General features: G+C 36.8%; 2 protein-coding genes across 3 annotated transcripts in view; one reads left to right on the forward strand and one right to left on the reverse strand.

Moving 5' to 3' along the window:
- Nucleotides 1-25477, reverse strand: part of alg2 (ALG2 alpha-1,3/1,6-mannosyltransferase) — an 83511-nt gene that overhangs the window by 5424 nt on the left and 52610 nt on the right. The gene's annotated exons all lie outside the window — the stretch shown is intronic.
- sec61b (SEC61 translocon subunit beta) lies at nt 6-3900 on the forward strand. Its single transcript, XM_048153295.1, has 4 exons — nt 6-154; nt 818-915; nt 1975-2079; nt 3550-3900. Exons 1-4 carry the CDS (start codon nt 152-154, stop codon nt 3635-3637), a joined length of 294 nt encoding a protein of 97 aa, XP_048009252.1. The 5' UTR covers nt 6-151; the 3' UTR covers nt 3638-3900.

Raw genomic sequence — 25477 nt, forward strand, 5'->3', positions numbered from 1 at the left:
TTTCGATGGCTGTCGTGGCCTTCTCAGCGAGACGTCATCAATAGTCTTTCTCTTGTAGTTGTCTGGATCGGCTGGAGTTCAGTTACAGAGACACTCATTATAAATTCATTCTTTTACCAGCGGTCTGCTGAGATATACACTATTTAACAAAATGGTAAGTTTCTTAATGTAGTTTTTCGTAGCTGTGGAGCTTTATAATACATTTTTTGCGCGTATTTACAGTTATATCTGGATTGCTAGCTGTCTAGCCTGCCATGCTCTGTAATAATGTACCGTTATTGGAATAGTCAACTTAGTTCTGCCATTTAATTGCTTAGTAGCTAATCAGATGTGTGCTTCAATTACTACTAGTAGTGTTTTGAATAGTGTTTAGTCTTGTGCCAGAAGATTCATATGCAGTTTGTGGGATGGTTTGCTCACTAGCTGCAATCACCGCATTTGTTTGGGAGACGTGGCTCTTTTGGACCCCCACACCAGCTCTTCAGTCTAAATCTGGTCCACTCTCTTGGCATGAATACTAACTTGTACTAATAAGCCTATGTGGCATTTATTCACTGTTATCTAGGAATTGAACATCTAGTGATCTAAATCTTTTAATAAGAATTTATTGTGCTCGCATATGAGTTACATATTTTATCTTAGTGGATTATATCAGCCATTTTACGTTATCTGCTATAGCATTATTAACTTGTTCTTATTGTAGCATGTTTTGCCTTAAAGATGGATACACAAGTTTCTTTTGGTGCCTGAAGGAGTAATATTAAGTCAATGACTGTGCATTTGGTTTTCTAAGTCCTTTATTTGTTTGTCATCTCAGCCTGGACCCGCAGCTAGTGCAACAAATGTTGGTGCCTCCAGCCGTTCCCCGAGTAAGACCGTGGCCCCCCGCACTGCCGGCACCTCAGCCAGACAGAGGTAAGCACCTTGCAAGAACAGTTTTGTTTGGGCCTTAAAGGGATAGTTCACCCAAAAATGAAAATTCTGTCATTAATTACTCACCCTCATGTCGTTCCAAACCCGTAAGACCTTCAGAACACAAATGATTTTTGATGAAATCTGAGAGTTTCTGTCCCTCCATAGACAGCTATGCAACTGACACTTTGACGCTTCAAAAAGTTCACAAAGAGATCGTAAAACTAATCCATATGAATTGAGCGGTTTAGTCTAAAATTTTCTGAAGAGACACAATTGCTTTATATGATGACCAGATTGAATTTAGGCTTTTATTCACATATAAATATCCATCAACTCATACATCAGATATGGTAAACAGAAGCTCAAGCATGTTCACTTGACGTGCAAGAACCAATGAGATTTGTTCTCGTGTTACGCAGCACGTTTGAGCTTCTGCAAGAGGTTTGTTCTCGCAGATTCAGTTGAGCTTCTGTTTACGTTTGCTGATCAATATGTGAACAAAAGCCTAAATTAAATCTGGTCATCATATAAAGTGATCGAGTATCTTCAGAATATTTGGACTAAACTGCTCAATTCATATGGATTAGTTTTACGATCTCTTTACGAACTTTTTGAAGCATCAAAGTGGTGGTCACATAGCTGTCTATAGAGGGACAGAAAGCTCTCAGATTTCACCAAAAAGATCTTCATTTGTGTTCCGAAGATGAATGATTTGGACTTACGGGTTTGGAATGACATAAAGGTGAATTAATTAATGACAGAATTTTTATTTTTGGGTGATCTAACCCTTTAATGCACCATCAAGCTGGATCAAAGAGCTTTCTTGGTGATTATGTGATTTGATCAGCTGTAAGTCACACTTGCCAATCATTGGGCTCTATTCAGTGTTTGTCCTGTGAATTTGACATCATCAGGCTATGATTTAGTTGCTCACCGAACTGATAGTCAGGCTCTAATCAGTTAGTTGGCATTTTAATTAAATTAGAGTGTTTAATAATATCTGATTCTTTTATTCGTCTTGTATGTTAAAGCATATTTTCTTATTGTTGATTCCATCAGGAAAGCCCCTAGCAGTGGCGCACGCAGCGCAGGCAGATCCACAGCATCAGCTGGCACAGGAGGGATGTGGCGCTTTTACACTGAGGACTCACCGGGACTTAAAGTGTGAGTATTCGCACAAAGATTTAAAACTCTTTTTACTCAAAGAGAGTGCTATATATATATATATATATATATATATATATATATATATATATATATATATATATATTATTATTATTATTATTATTATTATTATTATTATTATTATTATTATTATTATTATTATTATTATTATTATTATTATTATTTTTTTTTTTTTTGAAAGAAATTAATATTTTTATTCAGCAAGAATGCATTACATTTATAAAAAGTGACAGTTAAGACATGTATAATGTTAAAAAAGATTTCTATTTAAAATAAATGCTGTTCTTTTGATCTTTTTACTCATCAAAAATCCTGAAAAAATGTATGGTTTTCCATGAAAATATAATGAAATGCTTTAGATGTTAATTAAAAAAGTTAAATTATTATAAAAAAAAATAAAAAAATATTTTTCCTTTTTATTGCTAGTTATGATTTAAAAAAACATAATATCACTAGCTAGGAAATCATGCTAGACCTATTTTTATTGTCTAATTTAAGTACAAAATAAGAAAAGGTTATGATTTGAGGTACTTAATGTGCAAAGAACCAACACAGACGCTCATTTTTAATTCATCCCCTCAGCTCAACAGGAAGTGACACGAAAGGGAGGGGCAGAGGGTTCTGAGAGGTTTAGCATTTATAAGGATAAACATGAAATTTTAACGACAGGAAATTGGCCTCATGGGCTCAACCTCCGTCTTTATTTGATGTCTCCCCTGCCGTTTGCCCTCCTACAGCTGTGAATATGTGTGCCTGTATTTACAGCCATTCTCTCAATGTAACTAACTTCTGCTATAGTGTGTTCATCTACAGCAATTTCTGCTTTGTGTTTAAAGATTTGTAATGTTACATATGTTTATTCCATATGTACGAATTAGCCGAGTATGTCAGAATGGATTTGAGTGTGTCTACAGTGGTTGTATTTACAGTCAAGAGTCTCTTAGAGTAAGAGTCTGGAGTTATGTGTGTGAAGTATTTTTCACTCTTTAGGTTTTGTGTGTGTGTGTGTCTGTGTGTTTTGAGCTTAATTAAAGTTCCGCTGGAAAAGGTCACATCAATTAAAGCCTGAGGGGTGGGCCTTCAGTCGGCATGGTTACACGGCTGCCTAGCGACTCAGGGGATGGTCAGTTCCTGCTTTAATAAAGCCCCACATTTTCCACCTAGCTCGTTAACAGTATCCTACTCGCCAGCATTTAGAATCCTAATTACATAGCCTTCTATCACATGATCAAAACAAGCAGTCCTGATTGGCCCAGAGGGAGGAAGTTTGTTCCAAACTTTTTATTTAAATTCCTCTCATATTGTAATCGAGGATCTTCTGAAATTTGAGAACTAGTTACTGAGTTTAGTCTGTCTATCCTCCACTAGGGGTCCCTCTCTCTTACTGATTAATAATCATAATGAGATCTGACAGTAACACCATCTATTTCTCTTTCTCTCTTCTTGCAGTGGCCCAGTACCAGTTTTGGTAATGAGTCTGCTCTTTATCGCATCTGTATTCATGCTGCACATCTGGGGAAAGTACACACGCTCCTAAACCCGCATGAACTCCGACCCTGAAGCCTGCCACCGAATCTTAAGCCATTGGACTTGGACCAAACTCTGACCATCAACACCTTTTCTTTTATTAAAACCTCCATTTCAAGGGGTTTTCACCCCCATTCAAGTTTACCCAGCCACTACAACCCCCCGCCCCCCCCACAAACACACACACCAGATTAAGATATCTTTTTTTTTTTTTGTTAAACCTTTGTACAAACTTAATATGTAAAATTGTACAATAAAATGCTGTAAAACATTTGTCACCATTGTTTTTCTTTCATCTTCAGTGAGGGGAAAAAATCAGAGGGTGATTTGCATAACAGGGCATAATTAGCATATCTCTTGTCTGTGGGATAAGAAGGGGTTGTATGCAAATGTGCATTCCAGACGTGCCGTTACTGTGCAAGCTGGTTCGGCTCCGCCAGTCTCTGAACATGATGCAATATGTGTGCTATTACACCATTTCCATTGAGCCTGCAGTCATGTCCCATCAACACTAAATCAAGCGTGCCTGTGCAAAAACAAAATCTTGCCCTGCCCAGCTCACAAAATTATATACAAAGGACATAAAAAGGAGATGTGATGGAACTGTTTGAAGCAGTTTGAAAGTGAAGGCAAGTGGCTATTAAAATTGTTGTGATTAGTAGAAATGTAAAACGCATGCTATATGAATTCATAAGGTACTCCATATGGCTGAAAAGATACATGTGCAGTAGCCTCAGTTTGAAACAAGGATGAACATCCCTTACATGTGCAACACTGAGATACATGTTCATCAAACATCTATGTAAAATTCTCAATTTTTGTATATTTAGTGACCTACATGATATATAGAGCTTGTTACACATAACTTAGGCATGTTCAGAATCAAAACAGTCATTTACCTCAGTTCATGGCATTTACAGTTTGCTAAAGGAATAGTTCAACCACAAATTAATATCCCTCAGAATTTCTATTCTAGATTGTGCTAAATTGTTTTTGCCGATAATATCCACAAACAGACTTAAAACTAGTCGCAGTTGAGATTCGCGTATTCATAGAACCTAACGTCAATCATAATCTTTAGCCAACAACATTAAATTAGCCTGTTGGAGGCGCTGTGACCCACTTTTACAAGTTAAACGGCCTCTCTGTGTCTCTGTGTGTGAGTTTAAGTCTGTGCTCTTCATTATTCATGTCCTAACTGAGAGTAAGGTTTCCCTCTGGTTCATTCTGATCCCAACAGCTAACAATACACTCAGAATTATTCAGTATCATCTTAAAAATGGATCCATATGGGCAAGGAGTGGTGCGTTTGAGTCTCTGTGTGTGAGATTGAATGGAGTGTGTTTTAATTGTTGTCTACTGGGCTCTATGTGCTACTTTAGGCTGAGATCCAGTGTTTATGACTAATGCATTAACATACCATAATAAGAGTGAACATGAATGTTGCATATATATATATATATATATATATATATATATATATATATATATATATTAAAAGCACAACACATTTAAAGGACACTGTCCATGAGATGAGAATTTTTATATTGTTTAATATTTTTAAAATATATTCTTTTTCATGTATTTTTTCTCTCATATATTGCACCATTAGTGTATTTGCTTTATTTATTAAAGTTTAATAAATACATTTAAATCTATTTATTTTGACACGGATATGTGCCCACTTGCATATTCAAGGACTGGAGGAAGTCACATTGAAAGGTCTTTGAATTACTTTGAAATTTGTAAATGTGTTTGGATGAGCGTGTTCACACCTCGAGATTCAGAGTTTTTTTCTGTTCATATATTTTTCTTTTCTTTTTTTTCTTTCTTGTAACCATTTCCTGAGCTCTAACCACTGCCTGTGTAGAGGGACAGCCCCAGAGAAAACACACTCACAGATATCACCAACAACAGCTGCACGCAGAAGCTCATGCTTTCATATACACAGTTTTAAAAGGCCACATGGCTCATTTTCTATGCAGATACCTTTCTTTCTCTTTCTTTTTCTTTCTTTCTTTCTTTCTTTCTTTCTTTCTTTCTTTCTTTCTTTCTTTCTTTCTTTCTTTCTTTCTTTCTTTCTTTCTTTCTTTCACATATAAACAGGCGTTCTCTGTTCTCAGAGGACACAAACGGTCAAACATTCACAGCGGTACTTCAGTGATATCACATTCAACGCATTCTCTACATCAGTTTTTTAACTTGTTATAATTAAAATTAGAATGAAATTATTTCAAGAGAAAGGGAGTGATGTGGAGGAAACCAGAAGTGGAGCGGATCTGTTTGGAAACCCCAGGCTGGCAGTGGCAAGTCAAGGTGGAAATGCAGGTTTAGCTCATTTTCAGAGGATGTGGTTCAGGAAAGAGTGCAGTTTGTCTCCGCCCCCAAAAGTTGGTACGGTGGACCCTTCCACTTGGGGAAATTCTGTGTAATACTGGAACAAGAAAGTTGGGGGAGTCTTCAAGTCTAAACAGGTTTAAACGGGGTCCAAAACGCTTTGTGATCGAATGACTCAAACCACATTGGAGGTAGACAGAAACGCACATTGCGACATCGTAATTGTAGCGTAAATGTTAATGTGTTGTTGATTAAAAGTTCGCCTACTCAACTGTCAGTTCATCTATTGTGCTAAAACAGCAGTTTTGAACAGTGACGGATATAAAATTTGGCAAAACACACACATATTCCTGGAATGGAACACCCGAGTTATGGGATGATAGTACCAGGTGTAAACAGGCCTGGTCATGCTCATCTTAATCTGGTCACTTTACACCATTCTGTCAAAACAAAACATGATTCATACCTTGCATATTTCAGTAGTTATTTGTAATTCTGGTGAATACAATAACTCAGGTGTGTCACACATTACAGCAGCATCTGTGACATGCCACCGTCAAACTATACATGTGAAATAAAAACTGAAAAGTGCGGTTTGTCTTCTCGAAAGAGAAATTTAGTGTAAGTATGACTCTGTAATAGCCCAGAGGTGATGAAACGATGACATTTGCATAAGTAGAACAAGAGATACATCAGTGGCAAGCCACTCCTTGTCTGTGGGAAGTGGGCCTCCTGCATTCTTACATCTTTTGAACTTCATGAACTTCACTGTGATCTGTGCAAAGGAGATTCACTGTTCTTAAGAAATACATAATAATCTCAGAATTGTCACCCTAAATATTCACATGTCTTCTCACATAAGACATTTAGACTTTTTCATGTTAAAGGTGCTATAGAGGATGTTGTCGACGACTGAGAAACCAAAGACTGCTACTAATTTTTTTCAGTTAGTAAAGACAGTTTCATGTAATATTGCAAAGCTGTATAAAACAAAACATCCTCTATAGCACCTTTAAATCATGTATCAGATGTCCTGGAATAAGTATCTGAGCTACAAATCTTACAATATTTCTGCAAGACTACATCTTCAAACTGTCACTAGGATATATATAATTTCTGAAATAACTAAATAACTTTAATAACTAAATATAAAACAACATATTTTTCTTTAAAAAAATGAAAATGAGTAGACAATAACATTTAAATTCATTACAAAGTAGAATGTTTTGTTTTTTTAATTAAAGTATTTTGTCTCTATTTTGTCTACTAATTGAAGAATCACCTATATGTAACAGAGACTTTGTGGTTATGGCACCTTCACCTATTTATGGTTCAGACTGAATCTGTGATAAGTGTTTAAAGTCAAAAAGAAAGCTGATTGGTGGCCTCCGTTATTAATCTGTCTCTTTGATCTGTACGCCTCTGATGTTTGGGTGTATTTCTGTTTCGGTCTCTGTCTCTGTCCATTTGTGGCTTGTGTGCACTGTGTGTGTGTGTGTGTGTGTGTCTGGGAGTGTAACTGGGCGTATGGCTCAATGAGTTTCAGCTGTATTGGAATTGCCTAGTTTCCTCAGGGAGCCAGAGCGGACAACTGGTGTGGAATGGCAGGAGAAGCGCAGCAGCTTCAGGATGGTAGTGTGTGTGTGTGTAGGGAAGCGTGCTAGTAGAGTGCCTGGTTTTAATGGATCATATGGTTGATAAAGCGTGGAATGGAGAGACAGCCGCTATCGATCCTACACTAAGGCTACACCAATGCTACTGAGGTCCTTTGAGACACACACACACACACACACACACACACAAAAGAGGAACACTGAGTATGTATTATTGCCGACATTGCTTATATATAATGACAGAAATCTTTCTTAATTTCGACATTTTGATACGGTCGTAACTAAATATTCAGTTCAGTGAGTCAGATGCTGATTCAGTTACCGCTCTGTCTGATTCAATTAAGAGAAAGTTTCGTCATACTGATTTAAACAGATAACTTCCAGTTTTTTTTTTTTTTTTTTTAACTAATTGACTGAACTATTCATTTGAAGAGCCGGCTCATAAGATCGTGAAGTGGACTATGTTATTGATTCATTAAAATGGTTCGGAGTGCCAGATTGATTTGTCAGTTTGGGATGAGGGGCCTGTCTGACCAGGGCCCTTGGAATCATCATCCTAATCTTCCCACCTGTTACGGCGCAATTCAGTTCGTAACAATTTAATGTTCTGGCGAATTGGTGGCTAATTTGTATGAATTTGATTATGCGCTGTAATATGTTATGGGGTGGGGTTAGGGAACCTTCATACTTCTAATAATTGTATGTTTTTATATGATTCACACTGTACGCATTCATATGAAATTGCCACCTTGTAACTTTGTTACAATTTCCTGTGAGATCAGGGGCCAGTTGCATAAACTTAGTTACTATATGAAGACTGTGTCTTAAGAACTAGTTTGACCAACTTGCAGTTAACCAATCAATATTATTTTTCCAATTCCAATTACACCAATTTACCTTTTTATGTAACGGACTTAAAAAAATTAGGACCACTCTTCGCGAAAAAAAATTATGTCTTAACTTTTAAGACTAGTCTAAGTGGTTTATGCAACCAGCCCCAGGTTAGGAAATCACACTACACTGGTTTTTGTTTTATGATTCACTAAAAAGAACCATCTAATAAGAGTCATTTGTTGCTAATCATTATGCGCTGGCTGCATTCTATGTTGTTTGTGCTTGCAACAGAAAAATTATTTGCGCTACTCTGTGTGTTTTTATTGCATCCCATTCAAAATTACAGCATCTCATTCAAAACTGAAGTAAAATATTTTTTCTCATAGCACTGTGATTCAGTACCTAGCGAAATTAATTGAACTATTAATTAAAAGAGCTGGCTCATAAGAGTCATTTGATCGTGAAGTGGACTATGTTAAAGGTGGGGTAAGTAGTTTTTCAAAAACACTATTGGACATTGTCGATATTTGAAATCAAGTCAAGTCAAGTCAAGTCACCTTTATTTATATAGCGCTTTTTACAATGCAGATTGTATCAAAGCAGCTTTACATTGATAACTGGTACATAATTTTTGCTGCACAGCAGCTCTTAAATAATAGTGTCAATGCAGGCAGATCAAAGCACTGTTGAATAAATGTCAAGAATATTGTTGAATATCAAATGTCAAGTCAAATGTCAAGTGTCCCCAACTAAGCAAGCCAAAGGCGACAGCGGCAAGGAACCCAAACTCCAACAGGTGACATCAGGTGGCAAACAAGTGGCAAATAGGTGTTAAAATAGAGAAAAAAAAACCTTGGGATAAACCAGGCTTAGTCAGGGGGCCAGTTCTCCTCTGGCGAACAGTGCTTTGTTACGAATCAGGTTGCTATCATAAATCTGATAGGATTGCAACATTCAAAGTATTTATTTCAGTTCCATCCAGTTGAGGATCGTATTCATATGGTCAGTATGGACGGTTTGTTGAGGAACTGTGCTACTGGCTGTCGTGTCGATGAGGCCTTCACAGTGGATGAGCTAGTCGACTCGATCTCTGCTGAGATCAACCCAAACAAACCCACCCCTCTCTTCATTGCTTCACCTACAAATCTCACCCTCCAATCCTAACCACCCTGCTCTGAGTTGGTCTCGAACCCCGGCCTGTCCGCTGCTGGCAGGCGAGGTGAGTGCACTAACAATGACGCTAAACACCTTTTTGCAGTCTACCTGCACAACTCTCACTAGCTGGCCGCTGTTACACACGCAATGCGAGAGTGAATGTCTGACGCATCACAGCTGATGCGCAACAAAATGCTTCACGAAAAATATAGCGCAGATGATGAACGAATGACAAGGAAGCACAAAAAATTAACATACAGTACACAAGAGTAAATACAAACAAGTGTTCTTTGTTAGTCGCAAACAGCACAGCAGCTCCAGACAATCAAAGTCACTCAAACCCAGTGTTACTCACATGTGAAGTGGAATCAAAGCAGCCTCCGCGTCTGTTTTCAGGCCTTCCCCGCTTAGCTCTCTCGAGCGCTAGAAAGCTTTTCTTATATTAACGAGGGTCCTAAAGCGCTTGCCCAGTCATAAACCTTCATTCCAGTGAAATTCTTTTGAGCTCTTTTGTATTGTGTCTCATCATCTCTCTCTTGCAGTTTTATTTTCAAATCCTCTTGCTCGACCGTCATACACCCCCTAATGCTGATTGGTTCCAGTCTGACTAACATTCAAACAGTGTTTTTGAAAAACTACTTACCTCACCTTTAAAGGTACCCTAGAATTAAAAATTGAATTTATCTTGGCATAGTTAAATAACAAGAGTTCAGTTCATGGAAATGACTAATTGCAGTGAGTCTCAAACACCATTGTTTCCTCCTTCTTTTATAAATCTCATTTGTTTAAAAGACCTCCAAAGAACAGGAGAATCTCAACATAACACCAACTGTTACGTAACAGTTGGGATCATTAATATGTACGCCCCCAATATTTGCATATGCCAGGCTAGGCTATCATGCCCCAACATGGACAAAAAGGCAAAAAAAAAAAAAAAAGTAGTCAATAAAGCTTGTGTGCCATGAAGCTTGTGTTTCATGTCGTCCAATGGCATATGTAAATCATTAATTGATAGCACAATTATACATTATATAATTTTAGTTTTTTCATTTTATTATTTAATTGAACATCTTTTTTTAACATTTTTTAAATACTTGCAGTCTGTATAATTCATAAACACAACTTCATTCTTTATAAATCTTTCCAACAGTGTGTAATGTTAGCTTTAGCCATGGAGCATATATCAAACTCATTCAGAATCAAATGTAAACATCCAAATAAATACCATACTTATGCGATTAGACATGCTGCATGACGAACACTTTGTAAAGATCCATTTTGAGGGTTATATTAGCTGTGTAAACTTTGTTTATGCTGGTTAAGGCAAGCGCGAGCTCCGGGGGAGGGGAACACGAGATTTAAAGGGGCCGCGCAGCCTGAATCGGCGCATATTTAATGATGCCCCAAAATAGGCAATTAAAAAAATGAATAAAAAAAAATCTATGGGGTATTTTGAGCTGAAACTTCACAGACACATTCAGGGGACACCTTAGACTTATATTACATCTTTTAAAAAGACGTTCTGCGGCACCTTTAAGTCATATGTTCATCAATCAGACTACAAGTTGTACGTTTTGATTCACTAAAAATAATCAGTTCACAAGAGCCATTTGTTCGTCAAGCAGGACTACACTGGTCTACACATGAATTCACAAGTTAATACTCTCTAAAACCAGACACTGAAATATAGAACCAAACAGAGGCCTGGTTTACATCCTAAACCAATAAAACTGTTTAGTTAATGCCAGTTTTGATCAGTCAATCATTAATGAGCAAGAAACCAGCCGCCATTTGAGCAGGACAGCAGAAGAACTGATAGAAGACAAGCAAACGATCGCTAGCCAATGAGCTCAATATCATGATCTGATGTTAAGTGATAACAGTGTCATCACGTCTTCATTTTGAACAGTGGCACGTGGCCAAACGTCAGCTGGCACGGTGGTGGTTTAAACCAAACCTGGCTGATCATCTGGAACTGTTGTAACTCTGGATGGCTGACAGACAGTAAGTTGGCCTAATGTGACTCCGTTGGCAACGAGGAGCGAATACCCCCCACCTTTCTTTCTCTCTTCCTCTAGATTTTGCTGTCTTTTTCCAGGTCCAGACAGACAGAAATAGCAGTATACGGAGTGCTGAGGAGGCAGTACTGCCAGCAGTGATGATACAGCGCTTGTGACTGCCGCTGGAATGTGAAATGTGTGTGTATGTATGAACGTGTGACCTGCTGAGGAATGCGCAACGTTCGTATGACGTTGGGGGGCACGAGGAGATCCCAAGTCACAGATTAAAATGTTGCAGGCAAAGCGGTCGGCCTCCTCTCTTCCTATTACTGTATGTGCTTGCTAATATTAACTGGTGATAGGGGGCTCTCACCAGCACACATGTTCTGTCCCATCCCTGAGGTGGATGAGTGTGCGAGTGTTATTTTTAGGGCCTGCTTTTTCCACTACTGCATCCAGTACGCTCAAGGAGGCCAGTCAGGTGGTGAGACGTGAGAGGGGCTTGCCTAATGAGAGAGGGCCAAAGGCAATGTAACAGACACTCAGCACTATTACACAAAAACACATGCTATAAAAAGACCTCAGCAATTGTAACACATGCTTCTGTAGGGCCTGGATTACCTCTCACAAGAAAACACACACACTCCCAGTGTGCATTTCATGGGTGGTACAGCCAGACAGAGCATGTGTGAGTGTGTAATTTGCTTTTTGAGGCTGTACCACGGGTCAGGTGCAGCTGTCATAGCCGAGAATATATTTTAATTTGTTGTAATTTGCTGATCTAATTTTATTAAAAGCTGCTTCGTCATTTACTCACCCTCATGTTGTTTCAGACCCATTTAACTTTCTTTATTGGGACACAAATTTTGATATTTCACAGAATGTCCTGGCTGCTTTAACATTCACTGAAGCTAGGCTATCATACCCCAACAGGGACAAAAAGGCAAAAAAAAAAAAAAAAAAAAAAAAAGTAGTCAATAAAGCTTGTGTGCCATCAAGCTTGTGTTTCATGTCGTCCAATGGCATATGTAAATCATTAATTGATAGCACAATTATACATTATATTATTTTAGTTTTTTCATTTTATTATTTAGTTGAACATCTTAAAGTTTTACCCTGTTTTTCTGCAGTTTTGCTATTTATATAAAAAAAGTTTTGTAATTGAAATAAATCTGTAATAAAATAAAGTATGAATATTAAAACAAAAATTAGAACTGAAATAAGTTTAAAGATTAAAATGACTAAAATTAACTATAATATATATATATATATATATATATATATACATATATTATAGCTAATTGTAGTCATATATATATATATATATATATATATATATATATATATATATATATAAACTTCAAAAACACGAAAAAATTACAGAAACTAAAATTCAAATAAAAATTGAAAATATAAAAATAAAAGCTAATTAAAAATATAATAAATAATTTAATCATATATACAGTCAAACCAAAAATTATTTAGACATTTTTTTTTTTTTTTATATTTTTGATATTTTTACTAGTGGGTGCAGGAGACTATAGTTCATTTATGTAAATGAGGATAGCAAAATAAAGTAAACTGTGACATATTATACCCAAAAATTCTTCATACAGTGGACTATCACTAAAATTGATAAAAATTTGAAACCAAAAATTATTCAAACACTTTGACCTGACCATGTTTTGCTTAAGTGTTATCTGACATAATTAAGATGATTTTTTTTGACACAGTTTAACTCAGACATCTTGTCATATTTTACTACCATTTTTTAAACTATAGTGAATACATTTTGGTTTGACTGTAAATAATACTAAAATATTAATAAAAAATAAAAAAAAATTCTTGACATATTCTGTTCACAGTTTCTTTCTGTTGTTAGAGAGCTTTAGAGTGAGTAAATGATGACAAAAATTTCCTTTTTTTGTGAGCTATTGCTTAAAATTGCAGTGAACTGCATAAAATGTTGAATTGAGGAATTTGTAAAACGAGGAATTTGTCCTTTAAACTGTGGAAACAACTCCCAAGATCCAACTGAACAAATTGTTCTCTTTCTCTCAGCTTTCACATGTCTAAACAGACGTGACCGTTGTAATGCTTTAGGGACAGCCGGGAGACAGGGCTTATGGAAGCATGAGTGTGCATGTGTGTTTCCTTGCTGTCCCAGCCAGCATCACCCTGTGATGTCACAGGGCAGGGGGTGGACACAGGACCAGGGTGTCACTGTCACGTCTCACACACTCTGTCCTGCTTTCTGTCCTTCCTCTCCCCTTGTCCACTGCAGTACAGTACATCTCTCTCGCTCTTCTCATTTATCACTTGTCTGTTTCCTTTGCACATTTTAGAAAGCTTACCATGTAAAAAGGGGGGCAACAAAATCTGTCCCCTATTCCCCTTTATACCACCAACAGATCTTTTTTCACTCTATTTATAAATGTTACATGACTGAGGTGAGTGTATGATGTGATCTCACATGAACAAGCTTGTGTGTCTTGTGTTGTGAGTGTTTATCTAGGTCTTCAGTCACTCACAAGAGCAGATGAAAGGACGCTCTTAATTTTGTATGTCATGGAAAATCAGTTTGATTCATCCACAGCTAGCGGATATCAGTCATGGTCTCAGTTCAGTTCTTGTAAGATGAACATTTCAATGATTTAATTAGTCCAGTTTGAATATTCTTTAAAAAAAAAAAAAAAGAAATGTATATTTTGTATTAAGTTAATAAAAGATTTAATCAAAAGTGACAGTAATGACATTTGTAATATTATAAAAGATTTGTAATTCAAATAAAAGCTGCTTTGAAATTTCCATTCATCAAAGAATCCTGGAAAAAAATGTAACATGCTTTTCACAAAAATATTTCAAATTTTCAATATTAATTATAATAAGAAATGCTTATCTTTATTTCACAGAGTCCTTGTTACACGTTACATGTAATTTACTAACTAAATTATGCATAATTGCATAAAATAAAGTTAAACCAAACCCTGACCCTATAGTAAGTACATGCAGTTAATTAATATTACTCAGTACTTAAATGTATAATTACACTGTAACAATGACACCTTAAAATAAAGTGTGAAAGAAATGTTTTTGAGCATCAAATCAGCATATTAGAATGATTTCTGAAAAATCATGTTACACTGAAGACTGAGTAATAATGCTGAAAAAGTAGCTTTGCCATCACAGTAGAAAAGAATCACTAAATATAAAATATCACTATTTTAAATATTTAACACTATTACTGCTTTGACCATAATTTGGAATGTTACTGTAAGTTTGGAATACTCTTCAGTTTTAAATTAAGTCTATTCAAAACTTTCACATTTTGTTTTTAAATCATAAATGACTGAGTCATACCTCAAACAGGGAATTTAGAAGCTGCTGTGTTTTTCATAAACATAAGCATCTAACATTTTGCTAACTAAGGACCGCAGTGGTTATCTGGTCCATCAAGTATGTCTGCTCATCCTTGTGGTAGTTGTAGTTTTTATTTAGAAACTTGCTGACATGTTAACATACATTTTTTTAAAAGACCAACTGCTTCAAAATTGACACTAGAGTTATGATTTAATTTGTGCTGCAGAACAAATGTGAAATTGTCTTAAACATAAACTGAAAACAACTATTTCAAAAACCCTTTGTCAATAAAGGTAACTCCTACTCTAAAAATGCCAGTAGACCTTACTGGCCAACTTGCATACAAAACTGTGTCTATCATGATGGGTGGACATGTACAAGTGTGATTTGCCTTGGAACATAGATCCACATTTTCTACACACATTCTGAATTATTCAGTCTACACATTTTTAATATTTTGTAGAAAACAGATTCACAGACTTTGAACCAGCTTTGCTTATGGCCCATTATTCTGGGAAGACCTTCTGCAGGTTCTTCAAACTATACTTAAATTATGCTTGTCAGCCACAATGTTGGATTGAGATCAGAGCATTGACTGGCATTGCAGGGCTTTCAAGTGTTTGGGATCATTTCTCCAAAGCTTCTGTTTTTTAGACTCTTGCAGTATTATCCTGCAGTGTATATCATCCATTCTTTCTTCTGTTTTAAGATGATTTCCAGTCTCTAGATGAAAAGTCGCTCCACAATATGATCCTACCACCATCATATGCAATGGTGCTTTCTAAATGAAAGTGTGCATTGTTAGATGTTCACCAGATGAACAGTATTGCTGGGAATTTTGTCTAAAAGACTTTTCCCACATTACAATTGGGTCACTACACTATACAGTAATGCCTTCTGGCAAACCTTCCAGACAAGTTTTCCGTTTGGTTCTTTTGGAGTAACTGTTCATTAGTTCAACCCTTCCATACAAGCCAGTGTTCTCCAGAGCTCTTAACATGGTTCACTATTTGTTCTCAAAAACTCTACGGCACCTTCAAGGTGATTGTTGATCTTGATTTATAGTTTTTCTAAAAAATCTCATAGAGTCGAGGAAAGTCCGGGTGTCCAGGAAGATTGATGCAGTTTTCCCTTCCAGGCAAATGAACTAAGTGTCCCCTCTGGAATATCCTAACATCAAACTTTATTATTTTATTTGAAATGCCCTGTAGACATAATACACTTTTATCTACAATTCACACATCAGTACCAATATACGGGTAAACTCTGTGATGACAATCATCGGAAATTACGTGTAAACGTTTTCTTCGTGCACCTGGATGAGGAAAAGTGCTTTAGTTTAATTTTAGTTCATTTTTTTCTGAGTGACAGGGATGATCACAGAGAGTGCAGTTATGCTCTTAAAAACTTGAGACGCATAATAGATAGTATTGCAGTTACCAGTGTTGGGGGGTAACGCATTACAAGTACCTTGAGTTATGTAATCAGATTACTTTTTCAAGTAACTAGTAAAATAACGCATTACTTTTTCAATTTACAACAAAATATCTAAGTTACTTTTTTTACATTTATGGACTGAGCTCTCCTGTCCTCATATTGAGAGAATTAAAGTGCAGAGGAGTTGTGTGCGCTGTTCTAGACTAAATGAGAACATGCATTTACTCATCTCACTTGCACGAAAACATTCAGTATTCCTCAAAATGAATAAAAACAGTGAAATGCAAACTCAGACTTTTACACAAACATATAATAATTAACTATATTAAATTACACAAATATATTTTATGTAATCTCACTTTATTAACCAATGTCTTTGCTGCTGACTTTGCATACTAATAAGCAAAAATTATTTTAGATTAGATTTAGAAATAAGAGTGTTTAACTTCCTCCTCCTGTATCCTATTCTTCTTTAATCCAGAATGGCAGCACAGCTGAAAGGTTTGTTTGAGCTGCGCCCTCTACTGTACAGGCATAAATATGCATTATCTTCAGCCTGAGGCTTATTGATTTCACTTTTGGTGTGAAAGGGCCTTAACATTTGCCAAAAATATATATATTTTTTGTTATTATTAAAAAACAAATAAGGAAGCCCAGGTAATAAAAAGTAACGCAAAAGTAATGTAACTCATTACTTTTAATAAAAAGTAACTAAGCAGTGATGGGAATAACGGCGTTATAAATAAACGGCGTTACTAACGCCGTTACTTTTTTCAGTAACGAATAATCAAACAAATTACTTTTTCTCCCGTTACAACGCCGTTACCGTTACTGACAAAAAAATGCCGCGTTACTATAATTGAGCTCACTGAAGCGGTTTTCATCCGAGTAGCCTAAGCTCTCTCTCATAGGACCTGCAAAGTGTTTTCTGTGCTGCGGTTAATCATACACAAATATAATTTTAAACTGATAATAATGAACGATGCTCTGTGTGTGTGTCTGTGAGCATACGAGTTTAAACCAGAATAACCTTTGTGACATGCTGGTTCGAAAATATGTGAAATAAGTTGTTCTATTCGACTAGTACTTATTAATTTAAGCCATTAGTTGACTAATCACATTTATATTAATTTAATTTCTGAAATACCAGAGTGAATAAACCATAATAATGAGCATTTACGAAATATAGTCTATGACTCAAGAGCACGCATAAAGCTTGCCATAAAGAACCGGCAAAAGTAATAATTATGAATGTGATAAAACACAGCAAGGAGACATTTTAATTGTTTATTAATAAAGTAATGTTTTCTGAATCAGTGTCGGCTGCGAAGATGAAGTTGACATTGCTGACTCTCATCATCTCCGCATATACTGGACACGCCTAGAGAGAGAATGTACATTTCATTCGGATTAGGCTGCATAATCAGAGTAGGTCTAGCCTATTTCTTTTCGTTTTTAGATATTTCAAGCTTTCTATAGATATAGTTCTCATGTCTGCGAGGCAGGCAGCCTATACGCTGAGTTTTGGTTCATTTAGCCTGTAAGACGCGCTCCAGTTCACGCGCCAGTGATCGCGCCCGCGCCTGCCATGATTATATTGCCTGCTATATTTGCATCTTATTTATTAAATCCAGGCAATTGACCCTTCGCCAAGAGTTTGATTGACAGGCGATCTAACCAATCATAACGCCGAATCCGCCATTTTGTCCGACAAAGCAGTCAGGGGAGTTAGCAGATTAACATAGGTGGACTTGAAATTGAAAAAAGGTGTGTACTGATATCTTTCCGCGATTAAAACAACATTCCTTAATTTCCTTATGATGTTCATTCATGTTTATTTGATGCTATAAATGAACTAGTAGGAAGAGATGATCGGTTCTGCGATGTATTTTTCACTGCGTAAGAACATGATGTGTGGCGAGAGATCGGCATGGCTTGTCGGACATAGCAACAGTAACTAAAGTGGGCGGGTCTTTGCGAACGGTCAATTGGTTGATGAAACTTTGATTAAAATTAAAATACAATTTTTACAAAACGAAATTCACTTTAAAGAAAGGCTTTCTACAAAACAACTTAATGAAGTGGTCAAAATCATGTCTGACCCACTCCATGACTATACATTGCGCATCTTATGATGCATCTTACTCATGCTGTTCACTTTTCATAATCAAGTAAATGAATTAAAAACATAACATAGGACTATTTAAACATATATATGAAGCTACATTTTCTTTAATGACAGTACAGAGTAATTTCATAAGCAAGAGCGGATCATGAGTCACAAGTCAGAACAAGAATTTTTTAAAGTAATGCAATAGTTACTTTCCCTGGTAATTAGTTTCTTTTATAATGATGTAACTCAGTTACTAACTCCGTTACTATTTGTGAGAAGTAACTAGTAACTATAACTAATTACTTTTTTAAAGTAACGTGCCCAACACTGTAAGTAAGTAACACAATTAGTTACTTTTTTAGGGAATAAAGCATTATTGTAATGCATTACTCTTAAAAGTAACTTTCCCCAGCACTGGCAGTTACTATACTACACAAAAACTGTAGAGCCACAGCACGAGTCGTAGCGCAACAGTCAGACATCCATCTAGCACGTTTCCATACAATCTAAAAAAAAATCTATGTACAAATTTGAAGCAACAATCTGTCAACATCTTATGAAATTTTAATTAAAATGACTGACTTATTTAAGCTATGCCAACTAACTGGCAGAATCATTTTTTAGAGTGTAGAAGAACAGTTAAAAGCAGCAGAACTTACTGTGACATCAAAATGTGACAGACATTTGCAACAGACCATTTTCCACAACAGCACTTCAACTCCTTTCCGTGTGTGTGTGTGTGTGAGAGAAAGAGTGAGTGTGTGTCTATAACAGCTAATAATCAGCTAGTAACATAAGCTTGCGTTGCTAAAGTCATTCACACATTGGAAGCCTATGCACTAATAATTTACACATTTTGTTTTAGATCAGAAGCATTCTTGTTTTATGGAAAAGCCTTTGATATTCACATTTCAAATAATAAACTTTGTTCAAGCAGACAGGGCCTTGCTAATCAAAGGACAAGTAATTTGCTGCAATTAACCTTGATCTCTGAATTAGCCCCATTATGATTCAAGTACAGAATGTTGTTTTCAGGGCTAAAATAAAACGGTGATGGTCCCGTTCAGCTGATAGGCGTGGTCGGTCAGGTGAGGTTATTACTTTGATGTCTTGGCTGAAGGCAGCGGTGGAGGCTCTGGGGTGAGGAAAGGGAGGGGTACACTGAGCGGCCATCCAGCCACGGCTGCACACAGCGCTCCTGAATGATTCATACACGAAAGAAAAATGCAAACTCGCAGATTTAGCGCACATATATTTGTTCTTTTAAAAGATTGATGGCCTTGAGCAGAGAAAGAATGGGGTGAATAACTAATGTATGTGTTTGTTTCTTCTGAATGTGCACATTAGAGAGGCAGCTGATAATATTTGTTTTTGAATATGCTAGTGAGCGTGCTTAACTGGCTAAGGAGTTGTGTGTGTGTGGGTGTGTGTGTATGTGTTGGCCCTTGATGCATAATTGAGCTTTTCGGAGAACAGGTTGTAGTGGAAATTATAATATATTAATATATTTTTAGGTTAGAGACGTTTCGTGATTTGTTTCTCTGTGGACAAAAAAAAAAAAAAAGGTCTCTTGACCTTTGACTTGACAGCTTGATTTAGTCTCACTGGCAAAAATTGCTTCAATGCCTCAATCAGCAGACATTAAACCTGTGCAGCCAGTTTTACATTTTGTGTCTGTTGTTTTAAATCACCATACGTGTTTCAGTTTTACTTTTTTGCTAAAGATAAATGTTACTTTGTACAATCTTCATGTTACATTGCTGCAAAGATCACAGAAAATTTACCTGCACTTGATGTCCTGCTGCAAATCATGAGGGCAATTGTGTTTTAGATCATACATGAAATGGTGATTAAGTGAGACCATGGACAAACCAGTAAGTGGGAGATGTTCACTGATAAAATGATTATGGCAGAAGAAATGCATAATAAAGTTATTATGCCTGGTCTCACTGTATCTTGCCTAGGTGGTATTTTGTCAGCAAAAACAGTTCTTCAGAATAACTTCTTGTGTGTTCCACACATTCAAACAGGTTTGGAATGACATGAGGGTGAGTAAATGATGACAGAATGTTCATTTTTCAGTGAACTATCCCTGTCTGTAGGTACGAAGCTGCACTCTCCAAACCTACATAAGACTTTTTTATAATTGCTAGGGAAGACTTAATTGAATACATTTTAATCTACTTTAATTATGTTCAGGCCTGCAGAGGGACTATATCATCAAAAGCACACAGCCCTGAATATCATTGAGACCCTCTTACACACAAGCTCCTGGGCGTGAAGGAACTTGGCTGGGAACATTAAAAGACACAGATGACATGCTAGACCTGTCTGACTGCTGCTACACATTCTCTCACCCTTCCACCCTGTGTGGAACTCACAAACAAGGCACACACACACACACACACTACTAGGGATGTGTAATAGCAGGCCTACATATTTTCATCACCTAGTCCATTATGCACACAGCCACTGGAAAATGAAAACTGCAGAGAGTTTGTAGAGTGTGTGATTCTGGGTTGATGCTCGTGTGGAAAGCTGGCGGTTGTCCTGGGTTTATCAGTGCATGCGTCCGGAACGTGTCACCTCAGGCTGGGGTCTCCCCGCCTATAAAATATGCATCACATACAGGATAACATGGAAAGAGTGCGGCAGCACAACACACACACACACACTCAGACCGGGACAACAATTGGGCTTTGCACCATTGAGCATGTGCCCTGCAAAAACACGCACACACAAGTACACACACAAAAGTGAGATTATCTAAAGGGCTGGTGAGAAGGTATATCCTCACTATCTTGATTTGCGGTATCTGTTACATTTTAGTAAACAAATATGGGGGATCATACAGTTGCAGTAACATAAGACACAACAGCACTTTAATTTGGTGATGAATGTGTAATGTGTGTATTTGATATGAAGGATTAAGCAAACTTGTTCTCATCAGGTTTCCACAGGGTTCCACAAATATGTGCATGGCCAAGATTAGCAGTTTAGCAATTAGCAGTTAGGTGCGGTCACGTTTTTCGTTATTCAACAAATGTTCGCAGGCGAAATCCAGTCATTTTAATAGGAATCCACTTGAAGGCAAAAGATTTCCCCAAGCAGATTTTGCATTGGCTTCAAGTTGTTCATGCAAATTCGCCACATCGACCAACAGAGAGTGACTTCTGTGTAAGCTGTGTTTCGTTACACTATTGACAATTGACCTTTTTTGCCAGAAAATTTCACAGAAACCTTAAGTAAACATGCATCCTTATTTGAATTAAAATCAGTGGAGAACACTGTCCGATTAACTACGTAAAGATAATAGTGCTTTCTTATACCGTGGCTGAATCCGAAATCACCCCCTATGCCCTTATTCAATATTCCCTACAATAGTTAGCTAATACAGTTCACTTGAAGGATTAACTGAAAATTAATGAGTGAATTCGGACACTGAGTGCACTGAAAGGGCTGCCGCTTTTGCATAGTTTGTGCTTGCTTGTTGAAAGGGGTGGTATAATGCTATTTTTACAAGATGTAAAATCGTGTCTCTGATGTCTCCAGAGCGTGTATGTGAAGTTTTAGCTCAAAATACACCACAGATATTTTTTTATAGCTTGTTAAATTTGTCACTTTTTGAGGGTGAGCAAAAAAACGCTCTTTTTTGTGTGTGTGTCCCTTTAAATGCAAATGAGCTGCTGTTCCTAGGCAGAGGGCGGAGTTTCAAGAGCTCTTGTTAGCACATAGTGTTAGCAGTGTCGATTACCTCACGCAGACTCTCTGAAAATGTCAGAAACTGTTCAGCCTTTTTTGTTCAAACCAAAGTCGGACAACGATAGAGAGACTCAAGAAGAAGTGACAACATGTAGAATGCAACAGGACGTTTCTGAATGGTTAGTTGCTTAATTTATGTAGCTGATGTGGGATTTCTTAAAGTCATTGATTAGCATATTCTGTCATGATAATCTATAAATCACTCATTAGAGAACTGTTTTAACAGAGCCAGAGAATATATGCTGCATGAAGATAGAACAATAGTTTAATTACAGTTATAACTTATGTTATCATCTTGCTTTTATGACATGCTATTGCGTTTGTGTTATGTACTGTAGCCTATTGCAATAACATGGCCTCACCCCTTTGTTGCTGTTCTCGGGGGCAGAGTTTATGTAAATTTCTGGGTTAGTGATGTCACTAACCCGGGAAGAAGCTCGTTGTAGTCCCTACCAGCCATTTGTTGTAGTCCTTAAACAGAGAATTCTTTAAAAGAAAATTTCTCGCTTTGCTTTGAACTTTGAGCGTCGTAACTTTGCAGATGTTGTTTATGCTCTACAGTAACATTACACACTAACTAAAGTGAAAAAAAAAGTGAAATCATAACAAACAATTCCTTTAATAATCATTTTAAACTTAGCAAACTGGCAGTAGTAAGATGAAAGGATTTATCTTGAATGTTATGTATGAAGATTCATTGATAAAGAATTTAATTATCAATTAAAAATGAATTTATACCCGTATTATATAACGCTGTACGCCGTGGATGAGCGGTTTGTAGGATCCATCTTCTGGCTAGATGCGGGAATTCATTCAGCATGTGACTCTCAAAGTGAATTATGGGTATTCTTTAGCCATTGAGCATACATAAGTTGTACACTCATTTTTGTGGTGCATTGTGGAATTGAATGAGTGCACTGACTCGATAATGTCTACTAAGGTTTCGGACACCACTAAAAATGGAATGAACTTTTCCTGATAATTTACTCACCCCCATGTCATCCAAGATGTTCATGTCTTTCTTTCATCAGTCAAAAAGTAATTAAGGTTTTTGATGAAAACATTCCAGGATTATTCTCCTTATAGTGGACTTCAATGGCCTCCAGATGGTTGAAGGTCAAAATTACAGTTTCAGTGCAACTTCAAAGGGCTTTAAACGATACCAGACAAGGAATAAGGGTCTTATCTAGCAAAACGATCAGTCATTTTTGAAAAAAAATACAACTGTGTATGCTTTATAAACACAAAATATTGCCTTGAATGTACTTACGGTTTCTGCATTTTTCAAAACGCTTATGCTGTATGTCCTACGCCTTTTCTATTCTACTTACGGAACGAACGCTGCGCCAGTTTAATTTTTTTCCGTAAGTAGAATTATCAGGAAAAGTTTATTTAAAAGTGGACTAATCCTTAAAGGCTGTCTACAATGGATGTGACAAAGCACCCGTTGCATAGCATTTGTCCTTACGTCATAAATCGCACAAGTTTTTATTGTTTTTAGTCACGTCGTACCGCACCGCTTGCGTTCGGTGTAGAGAAGGTGTAAAAAGTTAAAAATCTGTAAAACAACCCTTTAAAAAATTACCAGAATAAACAAAGACTTTCCTTGAATTCACAGGCCCACATAATTCCCATATACTTTTTTAAAAAGTTTCAACCCACTAATATTGAAAAGCTAAGGTTTTAATTGATTAGTTACTGCATTAGGTATCACAAACTAAAAATGAACAACACTTTTTACAACATTTATCTATACTATTGTTAATTTATGAATATACCACTGTTCATTGTTAATTCAGGTTCGTTCATAATAAATTAAATATTATTCAAAGTTGAAATGTTAAAAATGTAAATGCTGTAAAAGCATTATTAGTTAGTTCATGATTGGTAATAAATTAAATAAATATTAAAAGGTTACAATAATGCATCCACTGATGAAGACTCAAGTAGAAGTATTGTGACCAAAAATCATGTTTTATATAATGATGAAAAACTAGTGAACATGATGCACAGTTCACACTTGGCATATCTGTCAATCTTTGTTTGATGGCTATCAGCAAGTTTTAAATAATATGCTATTAATGGGAAGCATGCACATTTAATCACATGCAGAAAGTTCCAACTTTTTCCAAACATCATACAGTTCTCGGAATAACTGTGTGGTTTTCCAGCTGTGGGAGAGCAATATGATCTGCGCATTACATAATCCTCCTATTTGCCTAGCATCCCATAACGCACCGCTCATGAGAGTTACGTTGCAGTGCAGTGCAGGTTGCACACGTCAATATGTCATCGGTGCAGCGCGGTCCAGCCTGAATGACATCGGAGCAGCGTTCACAGCTGACCACGCCTTCACAGACACACGACCCTTGACCCAGACAAATCTTGACCACTGCACATCAGGGACAGATGGAATGCAGTCACTCGCTGCCAAAAACTTCACAGTGTGTGTATGTGTGTGTCTGTTTGCGTCTTTGTCAGAGAGACCACACTAGGCTGTGAGGTCACAGCTGTGCTGGTCAACAAGCTCCGCCTCAAGTCCCAGTGAGACAAATGGGAAAAATCAGGCTGTCTTTCGTAAATAAACACAATCAAACAGACATGTACGTACAAACATACACACATGCTTACCGCAGCACGTAGACTGCACTGATAAGGCAGCTGAAAAACAACGTTTTCTGACGTGCATCCGCCTTCAATTCTCTCTTCCGACTTGATTTTACACCGTCAACACCCTCCTTCAGACCAGAAGGGAGCACGTCATCGCAGCATCACAGCAACTTGCTCACATACAGCACACGTTCACTAGGCCGCTGCAGTGACGCCCTGTAGACCACAATCTGGGCAGATGTCCATCTGACAACAGGAAGCCTCCTTGTCCCGAGAGTTTTCTCATTGTTATTTTCTTTTTGGCTTTCAGTCTTTACTCAGTTTCACTCTTGACAGTCATTACAAATGAACTCATCCTGCATGAAAGCCACAAAACGTATTCCAAAACACCTCAAATTTACATCTAGTTTTCTAGCATTTCACCAAAAGCACTAAGTTTTTAAGAAACATGATTGTGAGTATATACTGTATGCCTTAATGTGAAATGACTTTAAAGCTGAAATGACTTTAAAATGGTTATTTATAGTAATCTTTGCATATGCAGCTGGGATAGAAATGCACACTTTTGTCTCTTAATATTTAGCTAAGATAGAAAATAAAAAAGACACTTTACTTAAATAGATAGTTCA

This window comes from Megalobrama amblycephala, linkage group LG13, assembly GCF_018812025.1.
Source record: "Megalobrama amblycephala isolate DHTTF-2021 linkage group LG13, ASM1881202v1, whole genome shotgun sequence".
In the NCBI taxonomy this organism is placed as follows: domain Eukaryota; kingdom Metazoa; phylum Chordata; class Actinopteri; order Cypriniformes; family Xenocyprididae; genus Megalobrama; species Megalobrama amblycephala.

What these genes read in the sequence shown, in the direction of transcription:
- sec61b (XM_048153295.1), top strand. An exon ending in GGCACCTCAGCCAGACAGAG is followed by an intron (nt 916 to 1,974) that starts GTAAGCACCTTG and finishes TGATTCCATCAG; the next exon opens with GAAAGCCCCTAGCAGTGGCG. An exon ending in GACTCACCGGGACTTAAAGT is followed by an intron (nt 2,080 to 3,549) that starts GTGAGTATTCGC and finishes CTCTTCTTGCAG; the next exon opens with TGGCCCAGTACCAGTTTTGG.